Source organism: Taeniopygia guttata, chromosome 1, assembly GCF_048771995.1.
Source record: "Taeniopygia guttata chromosome 1, bTaeGut7.mat, whole genome shotgun sequence".
Taxonomy (NCBI): Eukaryota; Metazoa; Chordata; class Aves; order Passeriformes; family Estrildidae; genus Taeniopygia; species Taeniopygia guttata.
This window is the reverse complement of record NC_133024.1, coordinates 109,468,231-109,495,927: the sequence shown is the minus strand read 5'-3', so window position 1 is coordinate 109,495,927 and position 27,697 is coordinate 109,468,231. Positions and strand designations below refer to the sequence as shown.

At 46.7% G+C, this 27,697-nt stretch overlaps 1 protein-coding gene across 1 annotated transcript; it reads left to right on the top strand.

Moving 5' to 3' along the window:
• The first annotated feature begins 559 nt into the window (after window positions 1-559).
• On the top strand, window positions 560-17,904 carry DIPK2B (divergent protein kinase domain 2B). The gene is made up of 5 exons (XM_002190250.6): window positions 560-1,250; window positions 6,439-6,703; window positions 13,333-13,506; window positions 15,755-16,043; window positions 17,284-17,904. Exons 1-5 carry the CDS (start codon window positions 1,027-1,029, stop codon window positions 17,622-17,624), a joined length of 1,293 nt encoding a protein of 430 aa, XP_002190286.6. The 5' UTR covers window positions 560-1,026; the 3' UTR covers window positions 17,625-17,904.
• The last annotated feature ends 9,793 nt before the right edge of the window (window positions 17,905-27,697 follow it).

Genomic DNA, 27,697 nt, shown 5'->3' with positions numbered 1-27,697 from the left:
CAATGTTCTCTATAAAAGAGAGAGGTGCTTCTGAATAAACATTCATTTGCCTTCTGAAATTGTACGAGATATTTTGCCTGTCCCTGACTCAACAGCGTCAGATGGGTAGCCACCAGTTTCCATAGTTCCACCAGTTCCAAGTCGTTGTCCTAACAAGAACAGCTTTTGGTGTGATCACAGTAATCTGTAAGTCTATTTGAAACCTCTGACATTCTCCTGAGTTCACCCCCATCCCTTTCTCTAGCTTCTTTCCAGTGCCAGGACCATCAAGAAAAGACATTCCAAAGCACCCAAGTCTTGCTGAAAACCTCATTTTCCAAGAGGGGCATAGAGATCAGGCTGCTCTATCAGCTGGGAGTTTGGGGAAAACTGCAGGCTATCCTGCTTTCTGTGGTGCAATCACTGCTAAACAATGCTGTTTTCAAGAAACAGAACAGTGATGATTCCACCTGACAGCCTTTCCAGTGCTTTTATGAGTAGGGCCAAGGAAGAATCCAATAAGTCATGCCATGCACCATCACAAATCTCCAGGAATAAAGCAACACCAAATGTCTGGCTTCTGGTAAAATGTGCATTTCTGCCATGCTACTACTCCTTCCAAATCATTTTTTTTCTAACTAAGTGTCCCACATCTGCCCTTTTCTCCAGCGACAGGATATCCTTCATTTGTCTGCACCAAGAGCAGATGAGCACTTCTTCGTGTTGTTTTCCAAACTGGCTGATGGGAGGGTCAGTAGGGGCCAAAGCAGCTGCAACAAGGAAAGGAAAGATAACCATGGCAACCCAAGTTATCTGCATCCTCCATGTATTTCCTTCTCCCCACCCTACAGCATATCTTTCCCACCCAAACCTCAAGCCGACAGAGCCAGTGACCAGCTGGCAGGATGGAGACTGCAGCAGTGTCTCCTGCACCCAGAGTGTCTCGCTGTGTTTCGGGGCTCACCACTGCAGGCTGAAGTCATCAAAAGGAGACCGAAACCCTAGAGAGGGACAACTTGCAAAAAGCAGAGCTCTCCACTCCTGTAGATGGGGCGCTGGATATGCTGCCTCTGCTCCAGAGCTGCAGATCCATTGATGCTGCTCCTGGTTTTGGCTCTGGGCTGTAACCCTTCCACAGCAGCAACAGCTTCTCCGTCTGTGCCCCACGTCAAACCCAGCTACAGTTTTGGCCGGACTTTCCTGGGACTTGATAAATGCAACGCCTGCATTGGGACATCCATATGCAAGAAGTTCTTTAAAGAGGAGATAAGGTCAGAAACTCAGCAGAGTAATTTTTAAAGCATTCTGTGTAGTAGTTTGAAAGTTGTCTGTTAGAATTTCCAAGTGTTTTCATGAACAAGAGTGCAAAGAGCAACTTAGCACCCAGTTGCCATTACAGCACTTAGTGTTTTAATTAATGCCTGTAAGCTGATGCTTTGTCTCTTTTTCAGTAGTTTCAAACTACATCAGGGGAGGTTTAGGATGGATATTAGGAAAAAAATTTTCACTGAAAGAATAATAAAATACTGGAATTGTCTTCCTAGGGAGGTGGCGGAATCACCATCTCTGGATGTGTTTAAAAAAAGACTGGACTTGGCACTTGGTGCTATAGCCTAGTTGAGGTGTTAGGGCATAGGTTGGACTTGATGATCTTAGAGGTCTCTTCCAACCTCATTATTCTGTGATTCTGTGATTTAAAGCCATGCAAACATGATCAGACTTCAGCCCTGAATTATAACTTGAAAGCAGGAGTAAAAGGCATAAATTTCTGTCTAGAGAGTGGCTCTGAAAAAAAATCAAGGCAGTGATGGGGGAAGGCAAGAGGGAAGGAAGGAATCAGTTTATTTAGATTTACTGGAAGTATTTTATTATGAGCAACTGGCTAAAGGCAAAAGGGGGTTTAGCTTTGTATGCTCCCAACAGAGTATGTTAACTACAAACATACAAACATGCCATATAATTTTGTACCAGGTGCAACAACGTGAATGTGCAGAATTTCACGTGCCTTTTAACTGAGATCAAAAGGGATCTAAGCCTGCCTGAGGCATGAGGACTTCTGCACATGAGGTTACCCACACGCTTGAAAATAGCATGCAGCTAAATTACTGGTACATTTTGGGGAGATTTGTGTGAGAACTTGAAGGCAGAAATTGGATCTGCCTTGCTGTTGGTGAGACAGACACTGTCCAAGTGGTCATTGGACCAATGCAATCATTTTTAGGCTCAAAAGCAGAGCGTATCTGATGACAGCAGGGAAAATGTTGCCACTTGTATTTGAGGAAAAAGTTAAAGGCAGTGCTTGGCAGAGGGTTTATTTGGTCTGATATGATTTATAGAGCCATATGCACTTTCTTTTATAGATATAAAAGCCTGGGGGAGAAGAAATTATTATAGTAAAATTGTATTTTTAATGCTATAATGTAAGTAGTATAGTATTAGACAAATCACCGTTTTTATCTTAAACTATCCTATAAAACGTAGCATAGTAAAACCATAATGGTTTGTCTGGGATGGACTTGTAATACCAGACATCCATCCTTCCACTGCTGCTGGAAAAAGGCAGCTTGTGGCTCTGCTGAGCCAGAGCACTCCTTGCTGTTGCACATTGGGGTCCCAGTCCTCGTCACGTTGCACTTTGGCTTTCCTGTCCCCAGTGCCAGAGCGAGCAGGGAGTGAGGTGTACAGGGCTGAGTGCTGGGTTTCTGCCAGCCCAGCCTGGATCCCAAAATGCAGCGTGGATTTGCAATCAGCCCAGCATGCTCAGCTGGCTGACGGGCTGGCGTGGGTCTGCAGGGTCCAGGGGTGCATCCAGGGTAGTGTTTGCTCTGCATTTTGTTCCCTGCAGCAGGATGCCACTGCAGCTGGCTCCTGCCCCCTGACCCAACCTGCTGCAGCCCCTTTACAGCTCACCTGTGCAGGGTTTTTAGGGACTTGATAAATGCAACGCCTGCATTGGGACATCCATATGCAAAAAGTTCTTTAAAGAGGAGATAAGGTCAGAAACTCAGCAGAGTAATTTTTAAAGCATTCTGTGTAGTAATTTGAAAGTTGTCTGTTAGAATTTCCAAGTTTACAGCTCACCTGTGCAGGGTTTTTAGGGACCTGCTGCCAGGCACAAAGTGGCTCCTTTTTGGTTACTCCCACTTGGCCAGTGGGGAGGCTGGGGCCACGCAGGTTCCCTCAGCCTTGCCAAAAATAGCAGAAGTGCCTCTGGCTGTGGGGCTCCAGCTGCACAGTGCACTGGCTGTGGGAGAGAGGTGCTACGTGAGCCAAGGCAGGAGGGCCCTGTGCTGCCTTTCCTCCAGGGCACAGCGGGAACGGGGGGCAGGCGTGCAGAGGGTCCCACTGGCATCCAGGAGTGCAGAGCCACAAACATGTGGGAGCACAATACTGCTGCCTCAGGGGACACAGAGGGGCTCCCTAAGCCAGACACTTCTTTTTCTCTCCCACCAGCCTGCAGTTGGCTTCCCACACATATGTGATAACGTGAAGTTCTGCTGTGAGCTCCTCGGGAAGGGGAACTTAAAAATGTTCTCCTGAGCAGTCACTCAGCTTCAGGCTTTCCTTTGCATGGGTAAAACTTTTTCTCCCACTTGATTTCTTGAAACACTGGGATTATTTTTTGGCAAGTGGGAGCTGAAACTAGGGAAATTTCAGTGGTGCTTATGCTCTTTGATCCACCCTCGTACCTTTTCACGTGTTCGCAAAGGTGGATGGCACTTGGGCTTCTCTGTGTTAATTCACATTAGAACATGCTTCATTAGTTCTCCATCATTTCTGGGAGCTCTGACATGCGTTCACAGTGAGAGGATGGGAGTTTTGTTCCCAGAACAGCTGGTGACTCATCTCGTGCTCTAATGTTCTATACTTCTCTTATCTTTGCCCAACTTTATCCATCTGTAAATGAGGATACCAAGCCTGTCTACCAACTGTACTGAGAGCAGAGTGCAGTGAAAGTTTTTGTAAAATATTAGATTTTCAAAATACCGCAGAACTGAGCTGACCAAAACTATTCAAAGTCTTGTGCCAATGCTGGTCTTGAGCTTTGTCCAAAAATAATAGGAAAGAAGACTGAAAAAGCTGGAATGCTTCAATTAGAAGGGGGTTTATAGGCTATTTATTTTTGTTTGTTTGTTTGAAGACTTAGCTTACTTATTTTTTTAAAAAAAATCTGAAATTCCAAATGCAAGCAAAATTATTTTGGCTGAAACAAAATCCTTCATTTTATTCAAGAAAAAAATAAAAAGAAAAACTAATTTGGATTTCTTCAGCATTTAGTTCTGGGTTGATCTAAAATCTGTAATCTGTGACTCACTTATTCGCATAGATCTTACTATAGATCTTAGAGGATTTGCTGGCCCTTAGCTAAAAATCTCTGTAAGAGAGGGAGTGGTTACAGCACAATTTGATGATGAATCTTGAAAGTATCCAGCAAATGTGCCAGGCCAGCGCTGTGCTGCCCAGAAATGATGCCAAATACAGACTTGCTGCAGCCCATGCTGGGTTCCCAGGCCAGAGTGGCTCTTCCCGCAGAGATCTGCAGAGGGAATCACTCCATCCACCCTCAAATTAATGCTCAGCCCTGGATTTCACACATCCATGTGCTCCTTGCATGCAGGAGGTGGCACTTTCCTGATCTCTGCCTGATACGAGCTCCCCTGAACACATGAGCTTGAGTCAAGTCACAAAGTGTATTTGTGCTTAACTTAAAAAAAAGAAAGAAAGAAAGAGAAAGCCAGCCCAGAGCCATCTCTTCCCAGTACGTGCCTGGCACGCTGTGCCCGCTTTGCAGATTAGGCACTGGGAGAGGTCCCGATGCACAACAATCACAGTGAGGCACAGCAATTATTCTCTTTTCTTTAATCCTAGCTCAAAACCAGACCAAAAAACCCAAAACAAAATACCAACAAACCCACCAAAACAAAAAACCCAAACCCAAACAAAGTGTTTATTATCATGTCATGTGCTTTAATTGTAGGGAATCTTCAATTTCGTGTCAGGCAAAATGCCCAAACAACTGAAATGCTGGAATCCACCAACCTGTTCACACAAGGCTCCCCCACTTCTAGTCAGCCTCCATGGTGAATTTCTGGAAGGAGACACATGGCAGGAGTTGAAAGCCAAAGCAGGGGAAACACCAGGGTTTCACCCATCCTGGGCACCCGTGCCTGCCCCAGAGCTCAGCTGCACAGGGTCTGGTGGGGAAAGGGAGTGGGTGCTGCCTTCAGGAGGGATCATCTGATCAGTCTCTGATTGCAGATGGTGGCTCGTGTCACTGAGTCAGTTATTTGCCTGAAATCATAGAAAATTAATCCTCCCCAAATTTCTCAGTGGCAATTTCCCAAATGGAATTTGAAAGGAAAGACCAGCTTCAGCTTTCAGACTTGTTAATGTCTTGTAAACTGTCTGAAACTCCAACCAAGCCAATCCCTCAGGGAACCTCTTGCTCTCCTGTTTCACTTCTGAGTTACCAGCTTTAATTTAGGGTGAGATTAAATTAGGACGTGCTTTCCTACGCACTTGGACAAGGAGCTCAGGGCAGGAGGGTTCAGAGGCAGTGAGGGCAGGATGTTGGCCAAATCAAAGGTCAGAGTTGGGCTGTTTTCCAAGAGCAGGTTACAGACACCCTCCCAGAACAGGCGCTCCTCAGCTCCGGCGTGTGCGACACGCGTGTGGGCACGGCTGAGGGGGCTGTTGAAACAAACAAAAAAAACCCCTAATTACCCAGCCCATATGCTCCCCTCCTGTGCCTGTGGAGGGGGAGCAAATTAGTGCAAGATCTCCATGGCTACAGAGGTGCTGCATGCCCAGGACACACACACCCTGTCCTCCCATCACACCCTGTCCCCCCATCACACCCTGTCCCCCCATCCCACCCCAAACTCTGCTGCTGTCAGGGAGGTCACTCCTCCCAGCTGCTGAAATACAGTCAGAGGTGTTGAAGGAGACAGGTAGACCCCAGCACTGACAAAAGCCACCATCTCAAAACAAGAGGTCATTTTGTTACTCCCAAATATATTTGTTGTCAGGAGGTTTTAATATCAGGAGGATCCTTTAAAGTGTCAACTACTCCTTTTTTAGGACCCTTTCTCTGTAAGTAGGAAAATTTAAAAACACCAGGAATTCTTAATGAACCAAAACCTTGCAACCCTCTCCCTTTCCTCCCTCCCTCTACCCGAAAGACCCCATTTGGGTGCTTCACCCTCCGCTCCATGACAGCATTCATGACAAGGGATGGTATTAGTGGGAAGCAAAGAAGGACTTTTTTACCAAAACACATTTCTTTAGCTGATGGTTTCAGGCTGCTCACCCTGGGGCCACCCAGCCAGGGTGACTCAGCCTTGGCCAGGCGATGGCAGGGAGCCCCAGGGGCCGGCCTGGAGAAGCTCGGCGGGGCAGGCGCTGTGTCCGTGTGGCTTTTAACCCGCTCTCCATGGGGCTCTCGTTTTGGTTTGGCAGGTTTGACACATGGCTTTCTTCTCATTTAAAGCTGCCCCCCAGCTCCCTGCTCAGCTACTCGGGCAACTACACGGACGATGCCAAGAGCTGGCGGCTGGTGGACATCACCCGGCTGACCTCCAAGTACCAGCACGACCGGGCGGACAAGCGCATCTGCACCTCCCTGCTCAAGAGCAAGAGCTGCAGCCTGGAGCGCGCCCTGCGCCGCACCCAGCGCTTCCAGAAGTGGCTGAGGGCCAAGCGCCTCACGCCTGACCTGGTCCAGGTCTGTGTCCCGTGGCTCCAGCACAGCCGGGGGAGCACGGGGCAGAGCAAGGCCTGTGGGGTTTGGGGGTGTGAGAAGGGTCTCGTGGGCAACGTGCTGGTTGGAGGGTGAGATTGGGCGGTGGCTGGCACTCATCCATCCTGCCTGGTTGGTGGAGATGGGGCAGCCTGGTGTGCCCCCAGCCAAGCCCACCAGACAAAGCAGGGATGCAAAATGATGCCCTGATGGGAAGAAAAGTGCCACAGTTGAAGGCCAAGCCCTGCCAGCCACAGGTAATTGTCACACTGCGACACGAAATAACTCAGAGAAGCAGGCTAGATGTAAAACGAAAGGAAAAGAAGCCAAAAAAGCCAACTTTATTTTCTGACTCTAGTATATATACAATAGTAAAAGTGACAGTGGATTGGAGGGTGAAACTGCCACCTCTCCAACTACTCTGGTCAAACCAACAGTCCATCAGTTCTTTCCACCCACAATGAAGAATGCAAAACAATCATTATTTACATGAACATGTGTGAGAAAACTCAGTTGAAATATCTGAATATCAGAAGGCATAGGAACTTTTAGAACTTTAAAACTCTCAAAAGAACAGGGTGACAGGTAATACCATGGCACAAACTGTATAGGGCTGGGATGGGCTCAGCCCCAGCGAGGAGAGCACCAGCTCCTGGCTCCTTGTGCAGGTTGAAGCTGAAGTCCTGTGGAAAGCCACAGCACCAGGTGGCTTTGGGCACAGGGATAACAACAGGCTGTGCACACAAAGGTGGTAACAGCTCCAGAGATTACTGCCATTTTTTTTCTAGTTTTCCATCATGTCTTAGCATTGTGGGGTTTTGGGGTTTTTTCCATCATAAATTTGTACCCACAAGAGGAGCCAATGCCTTGGAAGCAATTTTGCTTTGGGCCAGGGGCCAAGTCAGTGTGGGTCTCTCTTGCTTGTGGCTGGCAGGACAAGGGGCATGGGCAGTCAGAGCCAAAGCCTCGATTACTCATTCTCCTGCCATCCATAGCAAATGATCTCAGGCACAAAGAAGCACACTGCCCTTTCTCCCACAGTCCTGGAGTGCCACAGGTGAAGCCAGGACAGGAACATGGTGAGTGTGGATCACCACCACCACGTAGATGAGCAGCTACAGCACAGGGCATCCCCCTCACCCCACCCAAAAAAATAGCAAAACATCACTATAACCCCTGGAAAGGGCAGGGACCAGGGTGGGGGTTGGATAGACACTGAACTAGACCTGAAAGACAAAGGATTATTCCAGTACTTCTTCCCATTCCAAGAGAGAAAAGACTGTGAAAAAGTGACTTAATTTATATTTATATATAGGCAGCTGCTCACTGCATCCACTCAGCTCTGGTGAGTGCTAAAGCTATGCTGCTTTAGTTCTTCCTCTACTCTTAGCCTGGGGAGCAGCACACCTTAGGAGAGAGAGGGAGGGATACACTGGGGTTATGCCTGGAGTGCCCCAAGAAGGACTCATCCAAATCACTGCCAGTCCAGCACAGCAGGTCACCCTGAGCTCAGTACCCTCCTGGGCAGCACATGCCTGATGGGGAAAAGATTTTTGGAGCAAAGCTACCCTGTACTCTGTTTAGTAACCTCGGGAGAGGCACTACAGAGAGGGGATGTGTATCACTTCACTCAGAGCATCTCTCACCTGAGCTTGTGGGCAGGGACAACTCCTGAGGCTGGCAGGCACCCAGGCAGCTGCTGACCAGCCCTGTTGCTCCAGGCAGCACTGCAGGGCCTGCAGGAGGGCAAGTTGGGCTGCCAGGTCCTTGCTGTGCTGTCCCTCCACTCCCCAGCAGTGCTGAGGGAAAGAGAAGGAATCGAGAGCTTAAAACTTCAACTTGCTGAGCTGGGCAAAAAAGTAACTGGAGAAATGTGGCTCTGTGGTATCTCAGACCTGCTGCAAAGCTAAACCATCAGCTGAGCCCAAATCCTTCTCCTTAAAAGGCTCCTCATGTGCTACAGTTTTCCCTACCCCGTCCTCTCGGAGTCTGAAATGCCAGCTGAGCTGGCAGGGTTGCACACACAGGCACACACACATATATGGATGCACATGTGCACACACAGCACCACGCTGGGCCACCCTGCCCTTGCACCTATCCAGTTTCTCCCAGGAATTTCCCTGGGCAGCAGCAGTGGGGAGCTGAGCTGATGCCAGCCCCAGGGTGCCTCTGAAGTGAGCTCAGGGCCAGCTTGGGGGGACGTGCCCAGTGACAAACTCCCTGGGACATTTCATCAACCCCTGCAGCTTTTTAGTTGGAAAGGGCATGGGAGGCTGCAGGGAGGCCCAGACCTTTGCGCATCAGCCTCAGGATTGCTCTGCTCATGTTTTCATGGTCCTTTGGTTCTGTCTATCAATCAGAGAAACAAAAATTGGAATTTAAATCCATTCTAACAGCATATACATTTGAATACACAGAGAAATACAGTGATCCAGAGACCCTGGAACCTACTTCCTCATCACCAAATTTCAGCAGCAGTCACTTTTTAAGATCAGGCATGTGTTCTGCAAAATGGCTTCTACTCTCACAGTGGTGTGAACTGAAAAACAGCCAGTGGCAACAACATTTCAGTCACACATACATGTGTGTGTGAGTCTGTGTGAGAGCCCATCTCACCCTGCTGTGTGGGCCATCACAGGTTACAGTCTGACCTCCCCAGCCCATCCAGCCTCACAGGGATGGGGATCCCCCTCCTCCCTGGCCATCCCACCTGCCCTCCTCCCTCTGGAAACCAGCACCTCTGCCTGCACCCAGCCCAGCACCGCTGCCCCTCTGCAGTGTTTGCTGTGCAGACATGTGTTGGTAACCCAGCAGGAGCCACTGGAGAGGGGGTTTTGGGGCTACCATGTGTCTCTGCAAATATTTACCTAAAGAACTGCTCTTATGGCTCTGTTCTCCTGCTCTCCCTCTTTTCAGAGGCGTTAACAGAATACCTCTCTCAAGGCCTGACACGATTCCCAGCCTGTTTCACAGAGCTGCAGTCTCACACAGCAGTGTTTGTTCTCCCTTCCCTGCAGTTTATCCTGTATAGCAGCACTGGGGAAAGCTAATGGGCCCAGGTAATTTTGTCTGATAGACAAAGCATTACAACAAACCACAACGTGCTTGAATCAAAATGACAGACCGTGAAGTGATGTTTTTCCACTTTACACTGCCTGCCCTGCCTGACCCAGCCATCAGCTGAGCTGCCTGCCACAGCGATTATTTCACCAGCCACAATGAAAATCTTTATTGGATGCAGCAAAGTCTTCAGTCTTAAAATCCAGCCTGCCTCAGAGATGAGCAGGATTTAGCTGGGGCTCAGCCTACTCTGCAGCCCCAGACACCGACTGCTTCGCCCAGGAGCTCCTCACCTCAAACCACTCTGGGTGCTTTCCTGCTGGAGGGGCTACAAGGCAGGTTGGTTTCAGCACAGATCACCCACAGGGAAAATTTACAGCCCTGCCTACAAAGCACAGACTGGAAAATGATGAAGGTAGACAGTGGAAAGCAGCACCAATGTGAAAATCCAGCATTTGCAGACCCTCTCTCTAGGACAGAGTGTTTGAGACTGCTGACCAACAACTATTAACCAGCAACTACTGACCAGAAATTACTGACCAAAAATTACTGACCAGCAACTACTGACCAGCAACTACTGACCAGAAATTACTGACCAGCAACTACTGACCAGCAGCTACTGACCAGCAGCTCGTCCTGCCCCCAGCAGATGCACCAGCACGCCGGTTATGTGGCCTCTGAATCTAGTCCACATCTCTTCTTGCTGCACAGGGGCAGCAGCTCACTCACATGTCCAGTTGTCCATCCTATGGTGCTCCCAGAGCCACCTCCTAGACCTGCCAGCTCTTTGACCCAGTACCTGATCATCAGAGACTTCCATAAACCTGCTGGCAGTGGGGATGAGTTTCTCAGGGCATTCTTACCTTCTTTCTTTTGGGAGTTAAGGAGACCCTTGGATTCACATTGCCAGGAGCTGTAGGTGCTTTGACACCTACATCCAAGTGTTTCCTCCTGGAACCCATCCTAAACCTGGTAGTTTAGTGAAGTTGGATCCCTGCAGTGGCTCATGGGGCAGGAGGCAGCTGTACTCCTGGTCTGGCCATCCCTCCTTGGGCTGACTGAAAAAAAAAAAAAAAACAGAGCAAGAAGTTGTTTTCCACGAGTTGTCTTTACATCCAAGTTAATTCTGGGCGTGTCTGTGCTACATATGCATAGAAAGTGGAGTTTAAAATGCATCCTGTAGTGTGTAATAGGGTTTAAAAAGAGTGGATGTAGGCCTTGCAGGAACTACTCACTATCAGGTATAGAAATGTGGGTATTTAATTGAAGTAAATAAGAAGATTTCCACATCAATCACAAACAATACATCAGGCTGTCTGTCAGGTCTTATTCTCTGGGGTGATAAGTAACTGCAAAGGATTTAAGATATTCTCAGGTAAATTTGTATCCCCAGTGTTTCAAGTATGTGTTCTTCACATTTTTCTTCCATTGACAATTTTTGTCTGACAGTTTTACAACTCCAGCTCCTTTTCTGCTGTAGAGATGTTTCCATTAGCCTGCAGGAAGGTGAGAACCCTCTCCACTGAAACAATCAAGCGAGGTGCTGAGCTTTTTACTGTCTCTGCTGAAATCAAAAGGCCCCATTGCCCAGTTTTTGTGGGTCAGGGCTTCATTAAACTGTAGGAAGGTGTCAGCACCCAGCCCTGCCCCTCTGCTCCCACTCCTCCATGGATGTGCCTGGAATAGTTCCTCAGGACACCAGCAGCCAGGAGCACCACGGGCAGCACATGCCCACATTTATGTTAGAAGGGTGAGCTCTGACCTCAGAAAAACCCTAATTACACCATCCATGCCTTCTGTGCTGCTGTGATTTATGTCCCCACTGTGCACTCTTCAGGGTCTCAGCTTTTGCGTTGCAGACTCCTGGAATCAGCAAGGCTTTCTAACTTTGTCTGCAAATATTTGCATACACACGGAGCTGCAAGAGACTTTCTCCACCATTTATCTCTTATTTTACACAGCTCTGTTCTCCTCATTTTTTATCACTTCTCCTCCAAAGTAAAAGTGACAGAGTCAGCCACAACGTTCGTGCAAGTGCTGCAAGACAGAAATTCATAACCATCCCTTCCCCTGCACCTCTTCTATGGTTTTAGACAATTAATTGAGAAAATATTCTCCTGATAAGGCTGCACCAGAGAAGAGGAGTGTATGAAGACTTGCAACAGGAACTGAGTATAATTATTTTTGACAAATGTTTTATTCTTTTTGGGAGGAAAGGTTTTTTGGTTTTTGTGAAACAACACTTCAGTTGTGATTGAATTTCTCAGGTAGTTTTGACCAGCTATTGGCATTTTGGACTTGTTTTGTGCAATTGATTGCCAAGGAAGGAGTGGTTGGAATCTCACCGAGGCCAACAGGGATGGAGAGGAAGAGACATGGGACATCTAGTTCCCCCTTTCCTCCTCCAGCTGGGAAAGTGTCCTACTCATCCTTTCCATGTTCCTGTATTTCTTTGTCTCGGCTGGGTGGTTCAGTGTTTTATGCCAAATGAACAGCTCGCACAGGAGGGGCTGGGAAGGACCTACCTCAGAGTTCCCACATGACCTGGGGAGATGCTGCGTCACATCTTTGCTCTCAGCATGAAGGATGGCAGGGAGCAACGTGAGCTCCACCTCCTTTTCCTCTGAAACACATCTCTCAGCCTTCAAATTATAAAGAGAACTCAAATTTGGCTACAGGGATAATTTTTAATAAAGAGACTTAAAAAACCTGATTCCCTTCTCCAGCAGGCACGTCAGGGCAGTGCTTCTGTGCCACTGTGGGCAGCTTTCCATACATAAACTCTCCTTGGCTATTAAGGAAGGCTAACTGAAAAATTTAAAAAAAGACATTTTTTACTATGAAGGTATAATTTCTATGCCATTTATCCCAGCCATAGATTGCTCCTGCATTTTTACAAGCCAAACCTCCAAATCTGAAGGATGAAATACAGTGATAATTGACTCCATTAGCCCAACAGTTCTCTATTTGTTGCTGGTATTTACAAAAAATAAACACAGGCTATTTGGTTTTGATAGTTAACGCATGAGTTTATCAGAGAGAGAACATATCCTGTGCTTATACTCGCACACAATGTTTATTTACATTTTTAAAGCATGTTTACTGACCTTAGCAAATAGTATTTCCAAGAAAGCTGCTCTCAGGTTAAGCAAATAACGAAGTGATCAGAAGATTATTTAACGAGGGAAGTGAGTCATTGTCATAACAACTGGAGGGCCTCCACCAGGAATGCCAGGGCTGGAAACCCAGTCAGAAGGAAGAGTCCCATGGTGTGGAGAGATGTGATGCAGCTGGGGGAATATGAGGTTTGCAGGGCCCAGGAATGGGGGCCATTGTTGACACCTGAGTTGGGAAATGGCATTTTGGATGGCACAGGTCCTCTCCTAGGAAGGGTGAGACGCCCTGTGTGCCCACATCCTCTGGAGCTGTGCCGCAGCAGGCAGAGGCGCAGCGGGCAGAGCACAGAGTGTGTGCGTACCCCAGCGTGACCCAAGCTCATTGCAATGTCTCAGGCTGGAATTAGCCTGTCCCTGCTGGGTTTTCCCCTCTCACAGGGCCTGTCCAGCCCCATGCTGCGCTGCCCATCCCAGCGCCTCCTGGACAGGATCGTGCGGCGCTACGCGGAGGTGCCGGACGCCGGCAGCGTCTACATGGATCACCTCACGGACCGGGACAAGCTGCGCCTGCTGTACACCCTGGCAGTGAACTCACACCCCATCCTCTTGCAGGTACGTGCCAGCCTGCCCCAGCCTGAAACACCACCCCTCACAAGCAAACCCTCGCATGAGATGTGTGCCAGACACACATCTCAGCCCTGGCCTTTGTGTTTCGTCTCTGGGGCTGGGTGGCTGAAGCCAGGCAGGCTCATGAGGTGCTCCTTGCATCAATCTGTGAGGCTGGGGAGAGATAGGGAAGCCCAGGTGTGTTATTGCACAACAGCACTGTGAAATCCAGGGTTTTACACATCCCCAGCACTTCAAAGCGTTTAATGCATTACATTAAATCACAGCCTGTTTCTGGGAGAGAAAGAGCATGATTTCCCATGCTCCACGTGCCAGTGCTGTGTTTTCCATTCTCCTGCTGCTGGTGACTGGCTCTGGGTTTGAAGGCAGAGATCTGGGAGGCTTCACACCCTTCCCCTGGACCCCTCCTGACCTGCCTGGCTCCTCTCTTTCCTTACGCAGCTCCTCTCTTTCCTTATGTTTCCAAGGGAGAGTCCTCACCTTTCCCCATCCCACCTTTAGTCCTCACTGCTGGTTCTTGAAAACCTTCATGATTCCATGAAGAAAAGATGGCAGTGGCAGCATCATCCATCCCTGGCCCCAGGCCACTGCTGCACTCAGCAACTTGCAGGGCTCTGCGTGGTCCCAGGGAGGGGGAATGGTGCTCGTGCTCTGGGAGGCTCCTGGGGGTCATTCAACCACCCCAGTTATGGGTCACTGGGACACGAAGCTGTGGCCTTTAGCACTCTGAAGACATGGGAACACTACTTGAAGAGATGAGAAAAATATGCCAAAGAGAAAAAGCTAGATTTTTACACAGTTGCCCAGAATGCCTTCACAGCAGAAGGGAGAAGTAACCTTAAACATGAAACTGGATGAGTTCATAATGGCTTGGCAGGGTCTGAGGTGCTGGGGACACAGATGAGTTTTAATGCAAATGACAGAAAGCTTTGTGCTGGCATAGCTCAGCAGTCACACAGTTTGGTTTCCACCTGGGAGATCCGTGTTTCTGGCACGAGCTGCAGGGATACAGGGAGCCCAGCCCAGGTGTCTCCACCAGAGCAAACACCCACCATTTGTAAGACACTGCAAAGTCTCTTACAAATGAGCCTGGCAGTTCTCACCAATTAGCAAAAACTGCTTTAGCCTTACCTCAACTCCAAGCTGTGACTTCATCTGTTCAGTGCTCATGAGGGACCCATCAAAGACACCTAAAATTAGCTGTTCTGTGGCTAAAATTTTCATGAATCTGAAAACTATTATTATCTTGGACTTTCCAGTTAGTCTCTCTTACAGAATAAGTCTCGAAATACCAGATTCTTCCTCCATTACAAAAAAAAGAACCATAAGAAAAAGAAAAAGGCATCCTAACTCCTCCAGGATGGGGTAGTAAGTACCTTTCCCGGCTGCTAGGGCTGGATTGATTTATTAAAAAAATATGGATATTGATCTAGTATCGATATCCAACTGTGACGGACAAAAACTCTCTAACAGTTTAAAGTTAGAAAGTGTATGTTTATTCGACACCGGGCAGCGTGCGGGATAGCCCCAAATACACACCGCGCCTTCCAGGTGATTACAGAGTCTTTTTATCCATACAAATATTGAATACACAAAATACAAATACATATTCATAATTTTGGTACATCCCATTCCCCGCTTCGTATGCTAATCACTCCAAAAGCTATTAAGCATGCATAGTTCGTCCCTTGAAATGGGTCGGTGGTCCCTTTTATGGGGAGGGGTCCCAAAATGAGGAAGTAAATGAAGTCTTCGTCATTCTGACCTTTCTACCTTTTCAATGCGGGTATGACAAATGAACTCTTGGTAGAACTCCCATTCCTTGTCTTCAATTGGTTTCAGAACAGAGGAGGCCCACAATTGTCTTATGTTCCTAAAAGCTATTTTTCAGTTTCTATATTCTTCATTATAAACCCAGCTAACCAAACATTGTGCTGACAAGCAATTAATTATTAGTTAACTACTAACTCCTAACTTCATCAAGGCCTACTCATTTATTTTTCTCATTTTAATTAACTCTAGTAAGGCTTATTTCTAACTAAAATCTTAGCTCCTCAAAATCTCTAAATGCCTTAAAGTTTACGTTTCAGGATGGGGTGAGGAAGGATTGCAGGCTGGCTTGGAAACCAAACCACAGCCCTGCTGCTTGGAGCCAGAAAGGGCACTCTGAGAGGGAGGCAGGTCTACGGGCAGAGGGCAGGGGTAATCCCCCCATTCCTGCTCTTCCTCTCAGATCTTCCCCAGCGTGGAGGGCTGGCCCTTCCCGCGGTACCTGGGCTCCTGCGGGCGCCTGGTGGTCAGCGCCAGCACCCGGCCCCTGCGCGACTTCTTTGGCGCGGCCCCCGAGGTGGCCGCAGACCTGGCCCTGCAGCTCCTGGCCGTGCTGCGCTCCATGGCCAACAACGACCTCAACTACTTCTTCTACTTCACCCACGTGGACGCTGGCACCTTCGGCGTGTTCAGCAACGGGCATCTGTTCATCCGGGATGCCAGCACGCTGGGCATCATCGACAAGGAGGAAGGTACTCAGCGGGCTCCGTGGCTACGCATCTGTCACAGGAGGCAGGGCAGACAAATCTTTCCCCTTCTGCCCTTGGCTCTACTGCTGCCTTTTTTGGGTTTTTTTTGGTAGCTTTTTGTGGTTTTTATTTTTTTGGGGGTTTGTTTTGGGGGGTTTTTTTGGGTTGGTTTTGGGGGGTTTTTTTTTGGGTTGTTTTGGGGGTTTTGGGGTGTTTTTTTTTTTTTTTTTTTAAATTAACTAAACACCACTTACTAAATTAAATGACGAGACGTTCACAGAGAGACTCCCCATCAGCAGCTCCTGCCATCCTGGCTCGGAGTCGGGAAGGCGACGGGTGTTCTGTTTGTGCAGTCGGTGGTTGGGTGATCACTCTGTAGCTGGCAGCTTTCAGTGTGCATGGTGTGCTGAATGCTCCCATTTGAAGCCTTTCTTTTCAAACTTTTGCCATGCAAATGTTAATATTTGCAAGCAGAAACTTTGTAATTTCATTTGTTCTACATAGTGGGTCAAATTGGAGCCTTTTTATGTGTGTTTATCACATAGATTAATAATGGTTATTATTATTTATAACAATAATAACAAAATCTTCCTTTTTGTCACTTTTACATAAAATCAAGGGTTAGTATTCAATTTTCACAGGTTACATTGGTCTACTCCTGCAAGTAGAGCTAGTCAAAGACTATTCATCCATTAATTTAAGTTTCATTTTGAATATTCAGATTTTCAGAAGGTTTTTCCTCAGCTCCCACATTCAGCTGAGTGTTCAGAATATTCAGAAGCAGCTGTCAGAAAATTTTCCACTGGATTTCCTTTTCTTATCCCAACAGCTATGACTGTTAACTTGACTTCAGCTAGATGAGCTGTTGTTACAAGGCAGTGATTTTGGTTAACATGGAAAAAATTACAGGTCTGGCTATTTGTGGTAGTTTTTTGTAGGAGCTCCACATTTTAGATTTGTACTCCAATTCTCATTTTTTCTGCATCAGCTTGACTCGACAGACTCATCTCCAGTTCCTCTGACAGGCAGTTCTGAAAAGCTCTGCCATTCAGAAAAATATACATATTCCAAAAGCAAGAAAATTGGCACATACACAGCTTCAGCACTGAGTAATTTGTAGGGAAAGGTGGTCACATCCTTTAGACAGTAACAAACCCCATGTTAACACAGAGGCACAGCTATCTCTGGCTGTCCAGGAGCTCACTATTATGTTTCTAACAAGTGGTTTAATTGTCCCCAACAGGGAGCCAGCTGATCGATGGCCAACAGGAGTATAAAGATATCTTCAGCTGCCTGACTGTGGACTGCCAGTCTGCATTTGTGTCCTGTGACTCCATCAGGGAGAAGCACAGCCTGGTCATGGTGTGTCAGGACCTTCTGCCGAAGCTGCTGACGGGGAAGTTCCTGCCCCCGGTGCAGGAGAGGATCGACTCCTTCCTGCAGCGCTGCGCCCGCGGCCTCGGCGACGACCGCGGTGCCAACGAGGCCATGGTGGAGCTGGCAGAGATCCTGAAACCTCTGCGGTCCTGCGACTCCCGCTTCGCCTACCGCTACCCTGACTGCAGATACAGTGACAAATTCTGACACAGGAGCTGTCCCTGCCAAGGACTGGGGCAGTGGCAGCCCCCTCCCAGCGTGGGAAGCAAGAAGGAACCAGGGGAGCTGGAAAGAGCTGCCCCAAATCCAGGGCGTTCTCAGTGTAAGAGGGAGCAGAGTGCATGTGGGATTTATTATTCATCTCCCAGAGATGAATTTGTTACATGGGATATAGACATGGTGTATGGTTTATGGATTATTAACATTGTCATGACTGACAAGGGGCCACAGGATTAATAAATCTCATTCACGTGTTTTGGCCTTGGAAGAGTTTCCCATGCCATTTGTTGAAAATCAAGGCAGAATGCTCATAACTAGCTAGATAGAGGATCTTTATTGCCAGGAAATTCCTTCTGATGGAGATGATCTATAAATAATATGGGATGGATGGATGGATGGATGGATGGATGGATGGATGGATGGATGGATGGATGGATGGATGGGTGGGTGGATGGATGGATGGGTGGATGGATGGATGGATGGATTTAAGGGTTTCCCTGTAGTTATTATTAATGTGCTAAGAATCATATGTAAATGGAATGACCAGATCAGTTCTGTGATGATCAGTTCTGATCACTCATCACAGCTCACTTTTACAAAATATTTTAATTTTATGACTTTGATGGCACACAGAACAGAAAGACACAATCAAAAGCATTAAAAAGCTGAAAGGTTCCATGTCTCTTGAGACTTAATTTCTCTGATCTCCAAATATGATTGCTTCTAGTCTTTCCCAAGTCAATGGACAGTAGTTGAAGACTAATACAGGGCTTTGGTTTAAGATGAGAAAAAATCCCAGCTCTGGGATGGGATTGCTCAGCAGATATTTTCACATTATTCTCTCTAAAGTGCAGGAACCATTTGCACAAAACCATTCAAATGGGAAAATTACCTAAAGAGGAGAAGGAACACAGGCAGAGGATGAGACATCAATTTACACTGAGCCTGACAAGACTTGCCAAACACTCAATACTCCAGTGTAGGTGCTGGGGTACCCGCCAAGAGCTGGGGACATCTAAGCTCTGACCAGCAAGAGCTGCAGCCATCCTCATCCATTTATAGAGGAGGAATTGGTAAGCCAGTCCCCCAGAGGAGTGAGCCAGGCACTTAAAATTTGGGGTGGTTCTGGAAACATTTTGCAGCAGTTGTCAAACCAGGGCTAGATCCAGGTGCTTCATTTTGCACAAGATGGTTGCAAAAGTGGCAAAACACAACTCTTCTCACCCAGAATCTGTCAGCACCCCTCATATGAGGTCCCTGTGAAGTGTCAAAAGCCCACACCAAATCTCCCTGATGTGTAGGGGTCAGACAGACCTCACCTAGGTTTCTCCTGGGATCCAGGCACACAGGAGTCACTGAGCAAATTTGACTGAGCTAAGTGAGAAACGAGGCTTTCTGGATCATCCACAAGAATTTTCATCATGGAAAGGGTCTTTTTCTAGCTATGGTTAAAAAAAATTGTTAAAAATGTAAAGGCAGAAAAAGATGTGAGTGCATTTGCATTGCCAGTGGTTGTTCTGACTTGTGTTGAACAGAGAAGGAATGCAAATCCAGATTTTGTGTTGGCTATGAGGGGCTCTGTGCACACAGAGCATCCAGCCTGGGGTTCCAGGCAGGTGTGGGTGAAGGCTGATGAAACAGTTTGGGCATCCAAAACCACACACAAAGGTCTGACACGGGGGAAATGTGACTCAGGACAATTATTTTGCCTTTCTTCCTGGCGTAAAGTATCAAGTGCACCGTTTACCTCTCAAGATGTAGAAACATTGAAAATAATAAGTTTAAGTTTAGCTGCAGGCCCAGATGGTCAGACAGCAAAGAGGTTTAAATATACAGCCTCAGCTATGGCTGCAGCCCTCTTTTCTGCTTTCAGTCTATTTCTACATCATGGCTCTCTTCCAGAAAGAAAAACATGTCCTTCACTGAGATGCACAAGGCTGTCTAACAACCTGCTTCCATCAGTTTTTCTTGAATCTGTCTGCATCTCCCACCTCTGGGGGAGTGGGTTTACCTGGGTGTTCGCTCTGGGCCCCTTTTCCTGCAGGGATTGTCCCACACTGTGCTGGAAACACAGAAGAAACACAGAGAGGATGTGTGTGCTCAGCAGAGAATGTCAGGAGTGAGCCCAGATCCCTCAGGAATAGCCCAGCATTGGGCAGAAGGACAGAGAAGTGTCCCACAGGCCCTGGTAACTCACAGCCCTGAGGAGCTGGGGGTCAGAAACAGAAGAGCTGTGGTTTTACTTTGCTGCTTGGACTCGTTTTGCAAGGCTGCAGCAGAAGCCTTGAGACACGTAGCATCTATTTTTACAGGGCTTGATTCAAAGTTGTTAGAGCTGAGAGGAGTCTCCCTGCTGCTTTTAATAGACTTTGATACGAATTTAAATAAAAAACCCACTCATGATTAAAAATAACGAAATTGTGGATTTACAAATTATTAAAGCATTGGGAGCTGTGTTCTCCACCAATTTCTTTGCAGACATTGATTACAAAGGCCAGGCTCTTGTAAGACTGTGACTAATAAGCCAGCCATAAAATCAGTCCATGGCTCAGAGAACAATTATTTTCCTAAACTAAATCTCATTTCCTTATATTTCCCTGGTCTTTTTTTTTTTTTTTTTTTCAGAATTGCCAAATTTTTACTCTTAATATTTTCCTTTTTCTTGGCAGTCAAACTCTGGAATCAGTGCCCACCCTGTCTGCCAGCTTCAGTCAAGCCTTAAAATCCTAGTAGGCCAAGCTCCAGAAGGATGTGAAATTAACTTATAAATGGCAATTATTTAAAGCCTAATCCTTCCCAAAAGAAATCTCAAGCAATTTTTTCCTCTCTGTATTCGAGTTATTTCTGTCAGTGACTTTGAGCCTTTGCAAACTGTTCCTGGTAACAACTTCAGCTGTTTCCACAGCAGAACAAGAATGGCAGGAGAGATCTTCCACCAATCTCCCAGTCAGCCTCAGCATCTCCTTTTTCTGTGGGTAGTTTGCAGCTGCTTTTATGCCCAGTTGTTTATCAATTCTCTCTCTTAGTGCCCTATGTCCCACGTGTTTTTAGAGTTTTCATGTCAAGAGGTTTGTAAAACTGGATTTTTTGCCTTATTTTGACTCGCAGCGTATTTTGACACTGTCATTTCTCAAGGGGTTGAGGCTGCTACACGTCCTGGGGGGTTGGAGATTCAGATTTCCCACTCCATAGCTTTTGTGGGTGTTAACTTCTTGCACACACACACACACATCCCCTTCCCTGCCAGCTCCCAGCCTCTCACAGAGGGCCACCCAAAAAAACATGATGGCATTTTGGAGAACCTGGAACCACCACTCACCAGCTCCAGTCCACAGGAGCAGCCAGTCAAGCACATTTCATGCATCTTTCCAGCAAGCTCAGCCAACATCAGTTGTTTGCAGGTGCTTTTTATTTGCCTTCTGGTTTGCTGAGACTTTAGGATGCACTTGGGTCCCATTTGCCAATTACTCGCTGCAGCCAGGTGCTCTAGATGCTTTATTGCTAATTCTTCCTCAGTTTCTCCCATCATCCCATGAATCTGGGAAGTAGAGCTTTAACAAAAATATTGAGTGTCATGAGATGCTATGAAATCACAAGAACCAGCTCAGTGGTGTTCTGAATTGGCTCACCAAGACACATTAATTTGATTAATAGGTGAGTCTGTCTGCTACTGTACCCTCTGTTCCTCTAATTCAGAGCTGAAAGGAGCTTGGTAGCCATCCTGAAACTACAAAAACACAAACAGGAATTTCAGGGAAAGGAAAATTAAATGAAAGAGCTACTCCAGGTTGTGGGGCTGGGAGAGGCATGCATTGTTTCTGCCTTATGGATTACAGAATATGGGCAGACTCATCTGCTCTCCTCCACAGGGGATGGTCTCAGCCAGAGTGGGGGCAGTGGGGTTTTGGGATGACCTGAACAACTGATAAGAGACCCCAAGGAAGGGTGAGGATGATCCAAAAGTCCAGAAAAACTGAAGAGGAAAGAAAAGGCAAGTGGAAAACTAGGGAGGGACACCTGATAAAGATCTTCAAACAGTTTTGCTACAGTCATAGCTTTACTTGCATCATTTTACTTTTCTGCTCTTCCACAAAACCCCACAATATTCTATTCCTTGCAACATAGAGTATAAATGACAATAGTTAGTCTAGAACAAACTTTTCAGGTGTTTTAAGAACAAGAATACACCAGGCTGTTCCCTGGGGACATGCAGGTTTGAAAGAAGCAGCTTGTCAGGTTTTACAGTGCTCTAGTACTACTCAGCAAGGATGCAGAGAGCTACAGCCCTCGCCTTACAGTTCATTTGCTACATTGCATGCAAAGATAGCTCTTTAGACTTAACACCCACAGAAATGTCATGCAAGGTTCAGCATATTATGTGTTTGAAAAGGACCTTGTCAGTCACATGGGAGGTTTTTTTTTTTCCCCCTTTCAAAATTTAAACATTCATTTGGATAAGGGCTTGTCAGATTCATTCCTCTAGTGATGCCTGAAAATAGTGGGTTTTCTTGCTCTGAAAAAAAATTGTCAAGACACTTCAGGGACTGAAACCTCCCTCTGCTCACATTCTTGGTGCAGAAAAAGTAAGAGAGAAAATCACCTCTGGGTGTTCACTCTGCTCTGGCTGGAACAGCTGTAAACATTTACCTTTTTTTTTTTTTTTCCTCAACACCTGAAGATGAAGATGGAGAAAATAAAGTGCCTTTCTGTGTTTGCACCATTTCTACAAAGCAGAACAAAGCAGGAATTTGTGTATAGTTCAGGCACTGCTAAAGACGAGGGTGCTGGAACAATGATGCTGCTGGGGACAAGTGCTGGGATTAAACATCCCTGCATCCGTTCAGGGCACTCCTCACCAGTTCAGACACCACTGAAAGGAGTCACTGCATCAGTGCTGGTGTTTCAAACTGGAAATCCCCCCAGCAGGTGGAGAAGGGATGGGAATAATTGTCCAGATTTCAGGAAATCAATGATTTATCCCTTCCTGTTTCCACTCACAGCGCTGCTTGTTCTGCCTGTCCCTTTCCATGGGCTGCCTTTGTTACACGAGGGATGCACAGGATCAAAAGCTCCCAGGTGTCAGAGATCAGGTGCAGTCACCTGAGGAACAGGGCCAGAGGTGATGGGGGCTTTCCATCAAATGGCTGCATTGTCTGGGGACAAATATTGACAGGAGTTTGTGTCTGCAAGGTGTGAAAGAAAAAGCAAACCTGCAGGAAGTGATCTTGTCGCAGTCTGTGAGTAAAATAACCAGAAAAACCTAAAAGAAGAGCTGCTGCCTTGTTCTGTCAAAGTACTTGGGGAAAATCTCCCCAAAGTTGAGCAGTTTGACTTTTATTCCAACAGGAGTTCTGGGGTTACCAACCCCAGGGAAGGGATGGCCAGGCAGGGCTGAACTTTATGTTTGCACGTCCCTAGGCTGGAGCCAAGCAGAGCTGTCTAAAAATACAGCTTTTGCATGACTGGAGGATGGCATGTGCAGCGAGATAAAATTACTGGGGAAGGAGGGCAGGAAAAAGGAGCTTCTGAATGGAGGGCAGGAGTATAAATATGACCTTGAGGTGCCACCAAAAAATGTGTATATTTATCAAAAAAAAAAAAAAAAAAAAAAAAGTCAAACCCCTCAGCGCTGGCAGATCAAAGAGGAAGTATAAAAGGTCAAAAGGCATGGAAAACCCAGGACTTTTCTAAGTGGATCAGAGCCTTCAAAAGACCATTATTCCCTGAGGTGTCCATGTTCATGGGATTTCATGAGAGGAATTGTTCATAAATTTGATACAAACACAGACTGGGCTAAAGGGCAGAGGACTCTCAGTACTACAGAGGCAAAAAATAGGAATTATTGGAAAAACTGTGACCACGGGTTCCCTCTTTTCCCTGCTGCAGACCCAGATCCACGAGCACACTCTGAGACTCTGGTGAGCTTCTTCTGGGGCAGGTGGGAGCAAATGCAATCCCCCAAATCCCCTCCTGCTTCTGGACAAGGATGGAGGGATGGCTCCCTGGCAGAGGAGTGAACTCATTCAGAGGGAAACTTTTGGAGGCTGGATTTGCAGGTTGCAGGTTGTTGTGAGCTGCTTCATATCTTTTTTTAAGCCATATATGGAGCCCAGTGGGAAAGTGGGATCTGCTGTGATCTCTGCCCAAGTTTTTCTCGAAGAGCCCTGCAACAGTGGGATCTCTTTTAAGACGCCACATTAGAAGTTCACAGTAAATGTGTACTGACAATAAATAAAAAATACACGCACACACCCCCCAGGTGGCTAAACAGCAGCACAAAGGAGTGATTCTAACCAAACAGACACCCTTCAAAAAGGAGGAATCAGATGCAGAAATTAGGCAAATTAGATGCAAGGCTACAGTAAGGCAGCCCCAGAAGAGAAATCCAAGGAGTGACTTGCTAACAGCGTGGAGGCTGACAATGAGCCCTTTCTGAAACACATCAGAGTCTGCCAGGAGAGCTGCTGAGGCCAGCAGGAAATCTCAGTGCAAGGCAGCCCAAGGAATGAAGAAATCAGTATTTTGCAATGACAGTCGCAGGCGGCGTTTCAAAGAAGAAATAGGAGAGACTCTGTTAGGACTAAAATCACGTAAACCCCACCCCAACCTCCCCTCTGAGAGAGCAAGGAGCACATGAGGGAGGGTGGAAGTTGTGCACTAAGACTTTGGTGCTGTTTTGCAGTATATATGGTGGAAAATGGGTGTAAATAGCACCCGATGAGTGCAAGTGAGGAGCCCTGCTCAGGGTGTGTGTGATTCTATCCAGGGGAGATGCTCCTCATGGGGAGAAAACCAGGAGCAGAGCAAAGGCTCCAGGGAGCTCAGGCAGCCAAGGGAGCCTGGGAAGAGTTGGGGTTTCAGCACAGTGCAGAGAAAAACAGGATAACTGGAGGGACACAAGCATGGGAGGGTTTTCCCAGGAGAGGTCAGCCTTGCAAGATGTCATGAGCCTGAGGAGAGGCGATTGCCAAGGAATCCCCCACATCAGGGAGTGTAGGGAGTGCAAGGACACAGCAGGACAAGGATCCTTCTTCATCTTGTTTCTTACACTCTTCTCCAAACACAACACCAAAGATTTGGCCCAGTGTGCCAGCCCAAGGGAACTCCAGATGTCACAGGAATGGCAGGAACAAGGACTGGGGCTCCCAGGGTGATGTCCCAGGTTGTGGTCAGGCACCCACTTGTCATGACCAAGGAATCACCTTTCTCAGTTGAAAAGGAATCTTAAGTTTTGCAGTGTCTGTAAAATTAAAGATGTGAATAATTTTACAATATTTATGAATAAAGCTATTGCGACATAGCTACTAATGACTCACTGTCTTCTCAAGGAAACACCCTAATTTTTCACTGATACCTCCTTTTGGGGAATAAAAACCCCAAACCAAACCCCAGCTTGAAGGAAATAACCTTATCCTGATCCAAAGAAACCGTCTTAACATCAGAGTTGTGAGTAGGAGGGAGGGAACACTGTGTAATGGCACATGAGAGCTTTGAGATCCCAGATCTATTAAAGTGCTGGTTTGCCAGATTAGCCACTTTGCATGCCTGGAAATGTTCATTCAGAACAAACTTTCATCATAATCAAAAGCAAGTTATCAGGCAAAAATGCATCTGGTACCAAGGTCTGGTACCCTCAAGAGACTTTTTATTTCAACATCTGAAACAGCTTTCAGTGGCTGTACATGGATTGATACAGGCTTTTCTCCTCTCACAGAGTCAGAATGGTCCAAGACAGTTGTTCTGCTCTTTGTTTGCTTTTTAGGGTTTGGAAACCTTGGGCTTAGAAAATTTGCTTTCCTCACAGGTGAAACTGGGAGGAAAAGGCTCAGGAAACTGTCCCTCTTCCTGTCTTCTTGTGTCCTCCTTGTTTTTTTTGAGAAATTAACTACCATGACCAAGTTGTCTTGATGTCTTACCCAAAACAGCTCTCTCTGTTTTCTCTTCTTATGGCAGCAGCTCTCTGGCCACAGAGAGCAGGCACAGACTTTCCCAGGCATTTTCCCAGGGAAGGCTGTGAGAGAAGCAGAGAAAAGAATGATCAAAACATTTCTTATCTTACTTGCTGCTGCTCAGTGTTTGGGCCCATGTGGAACGTGGGATGGAGATTGTTTACCCAAGGTGATGGCTTGATTGGATTCTGGTGATGTTTGTTTGGATCCACTGACCAAGTGGATCCACAGATGTGTCAGGACTCTCAGGGGAGAGTCACAGGTTTTCTGGTTAGTTAGTGATAGCTCCTGTTAGTGTAATATGGTATAAGATGATATAGTAAAGTATAAGATGATCTAGTATAAGATGATAATATAGTATAAGATGATATAATACAGTATAAGATGATAATATAGTATAAGATGATATAATAAAGCAATTGGTCAGCCTTCTGCAATCATGGAGTCAATGCTAATTATTACCCAGCTGGGGACCTGTGGTGACACCTTCTAACCATCCTCACTCCCTCATGTTTACTGAAGTCGAGTCATTTCTCCCAGAGGACCAGAGAGATCCCAGGCTCCTTCCCAAGGGACAATTCCTCACTCCAGAAATGGACACAGAAGCGTTTTCTGACCTGAAATGAGAGGGCTGGTGAGCAGCCAGGGGGGCTCTGCACAGGGACAGGAGCCAGGGAGGAGGATGCCTTTCCCCACGCTGGGATGTGCAGCTCCAGCCCTGCTTGCTCCCAGGGGATGTCCCCACTGCCCTCCCCAGGGTTTGGCTGCAGAGGAGATTTCCAGGGGCACCTCTTGGACAGGAGCTGCTTCAGCTGCTTGGGACAGGGAAGAGAAACTCTTCCCTGGAAGTCGCTGCAGCTGGAGAGGTGCCAGAGGAAAAACTTCCCCGTGGTGCACCCGGAGAAGATGAAAGCAATTACAAAGAGAAGAAACAGGGAAATGTTGTTATCACCCAAACCAGCACTGGGGCCTCCAATTCCAGCTTAATTTAGGGAGCATGGCAGGGCAAAGGACTCCAAGGCATGAGGTTTTCTGTGCTTCTGCACATCAGATGAGATGAACTCAAGGGAACCTGCCATCCAAACAGGTATAACAAATATATTAAAGAAAGCAGACACTGTGAGGGAGGTTTCACTGCAAAAGAAATGTAAATGCAACTCTTTCTAATTCATTTTCTATCAATTAGACCAGTTTTTTTCCTCTGCTGACCCAATAACCGCTGGTCAATAACCTTGGGGGATAAAGGAGGAAGGCAGAGGAGGGAAAGATTTCCACACTTCCCTGTGTGGCAGGGAAGTGATGACCCTGAGCATTTTACCATGGCAAGAGGCAAATGTGAAAAAAAAAAAACAAAAACAAACAAGTAGAGAGCCCCAAAGTAATTCAAGTCAAACCAACATTTAAAACAGCATTTCAGTAATGGGGACTGAGGTGGAGGAGCATTGGAGGGACATTATGCCTTCAGTCTTTAAAACTTTAAAGAAATTGAATGCTTTCTCAGACAGCCCAAACAAATGAATCACCTTGCAACAGGACAAATAAAAGCTTGCTTTAAAAAGAACTATTTTTCTTGTATCTTGTATGGTGGATTTGCCATATCAGTGACAGGAACAGGCCCACCTACAGTATTGAGATAATTGCTTTATGATATCCTTTGGTCTGAAAGTTTCTCCTAATGCCAACCTATTCTTCAAACCCAAATTTTTCCTCCCCTTTGAGCATTAAATGCACCAAGAGAAGGTGACGAGCGTGGCTGAGACACAAGGAGTGTGTCAGTGAATAGAAAGGCTGCACTAGGGATGTTTGCCAGTGACAGCATGGAGATAAATGTGAAGAGAAAGAGAGATATTTTGAGAAGGAGAGATGAGCACAGCCACTGAAAAGCACCAAAATGAGCACACAAATAAGGCACAGGAGACATTCAATAAGTGAAGAGGTTTGCCAGAATGGAGAGAAAGAGGGCTTCTTCTCTGGCAGATCTCAAGCAAGATAGCTTGCCAAACAAACTGGAAGAGGAAGGAGGTGCAAAAAAAAAAAGACACAGAGCAGTGAGCAGCACTTCCTCTCTGTGTGAGATTTTTTTTTTTTTTCTGTGTATTCAAGTTTTTCAAA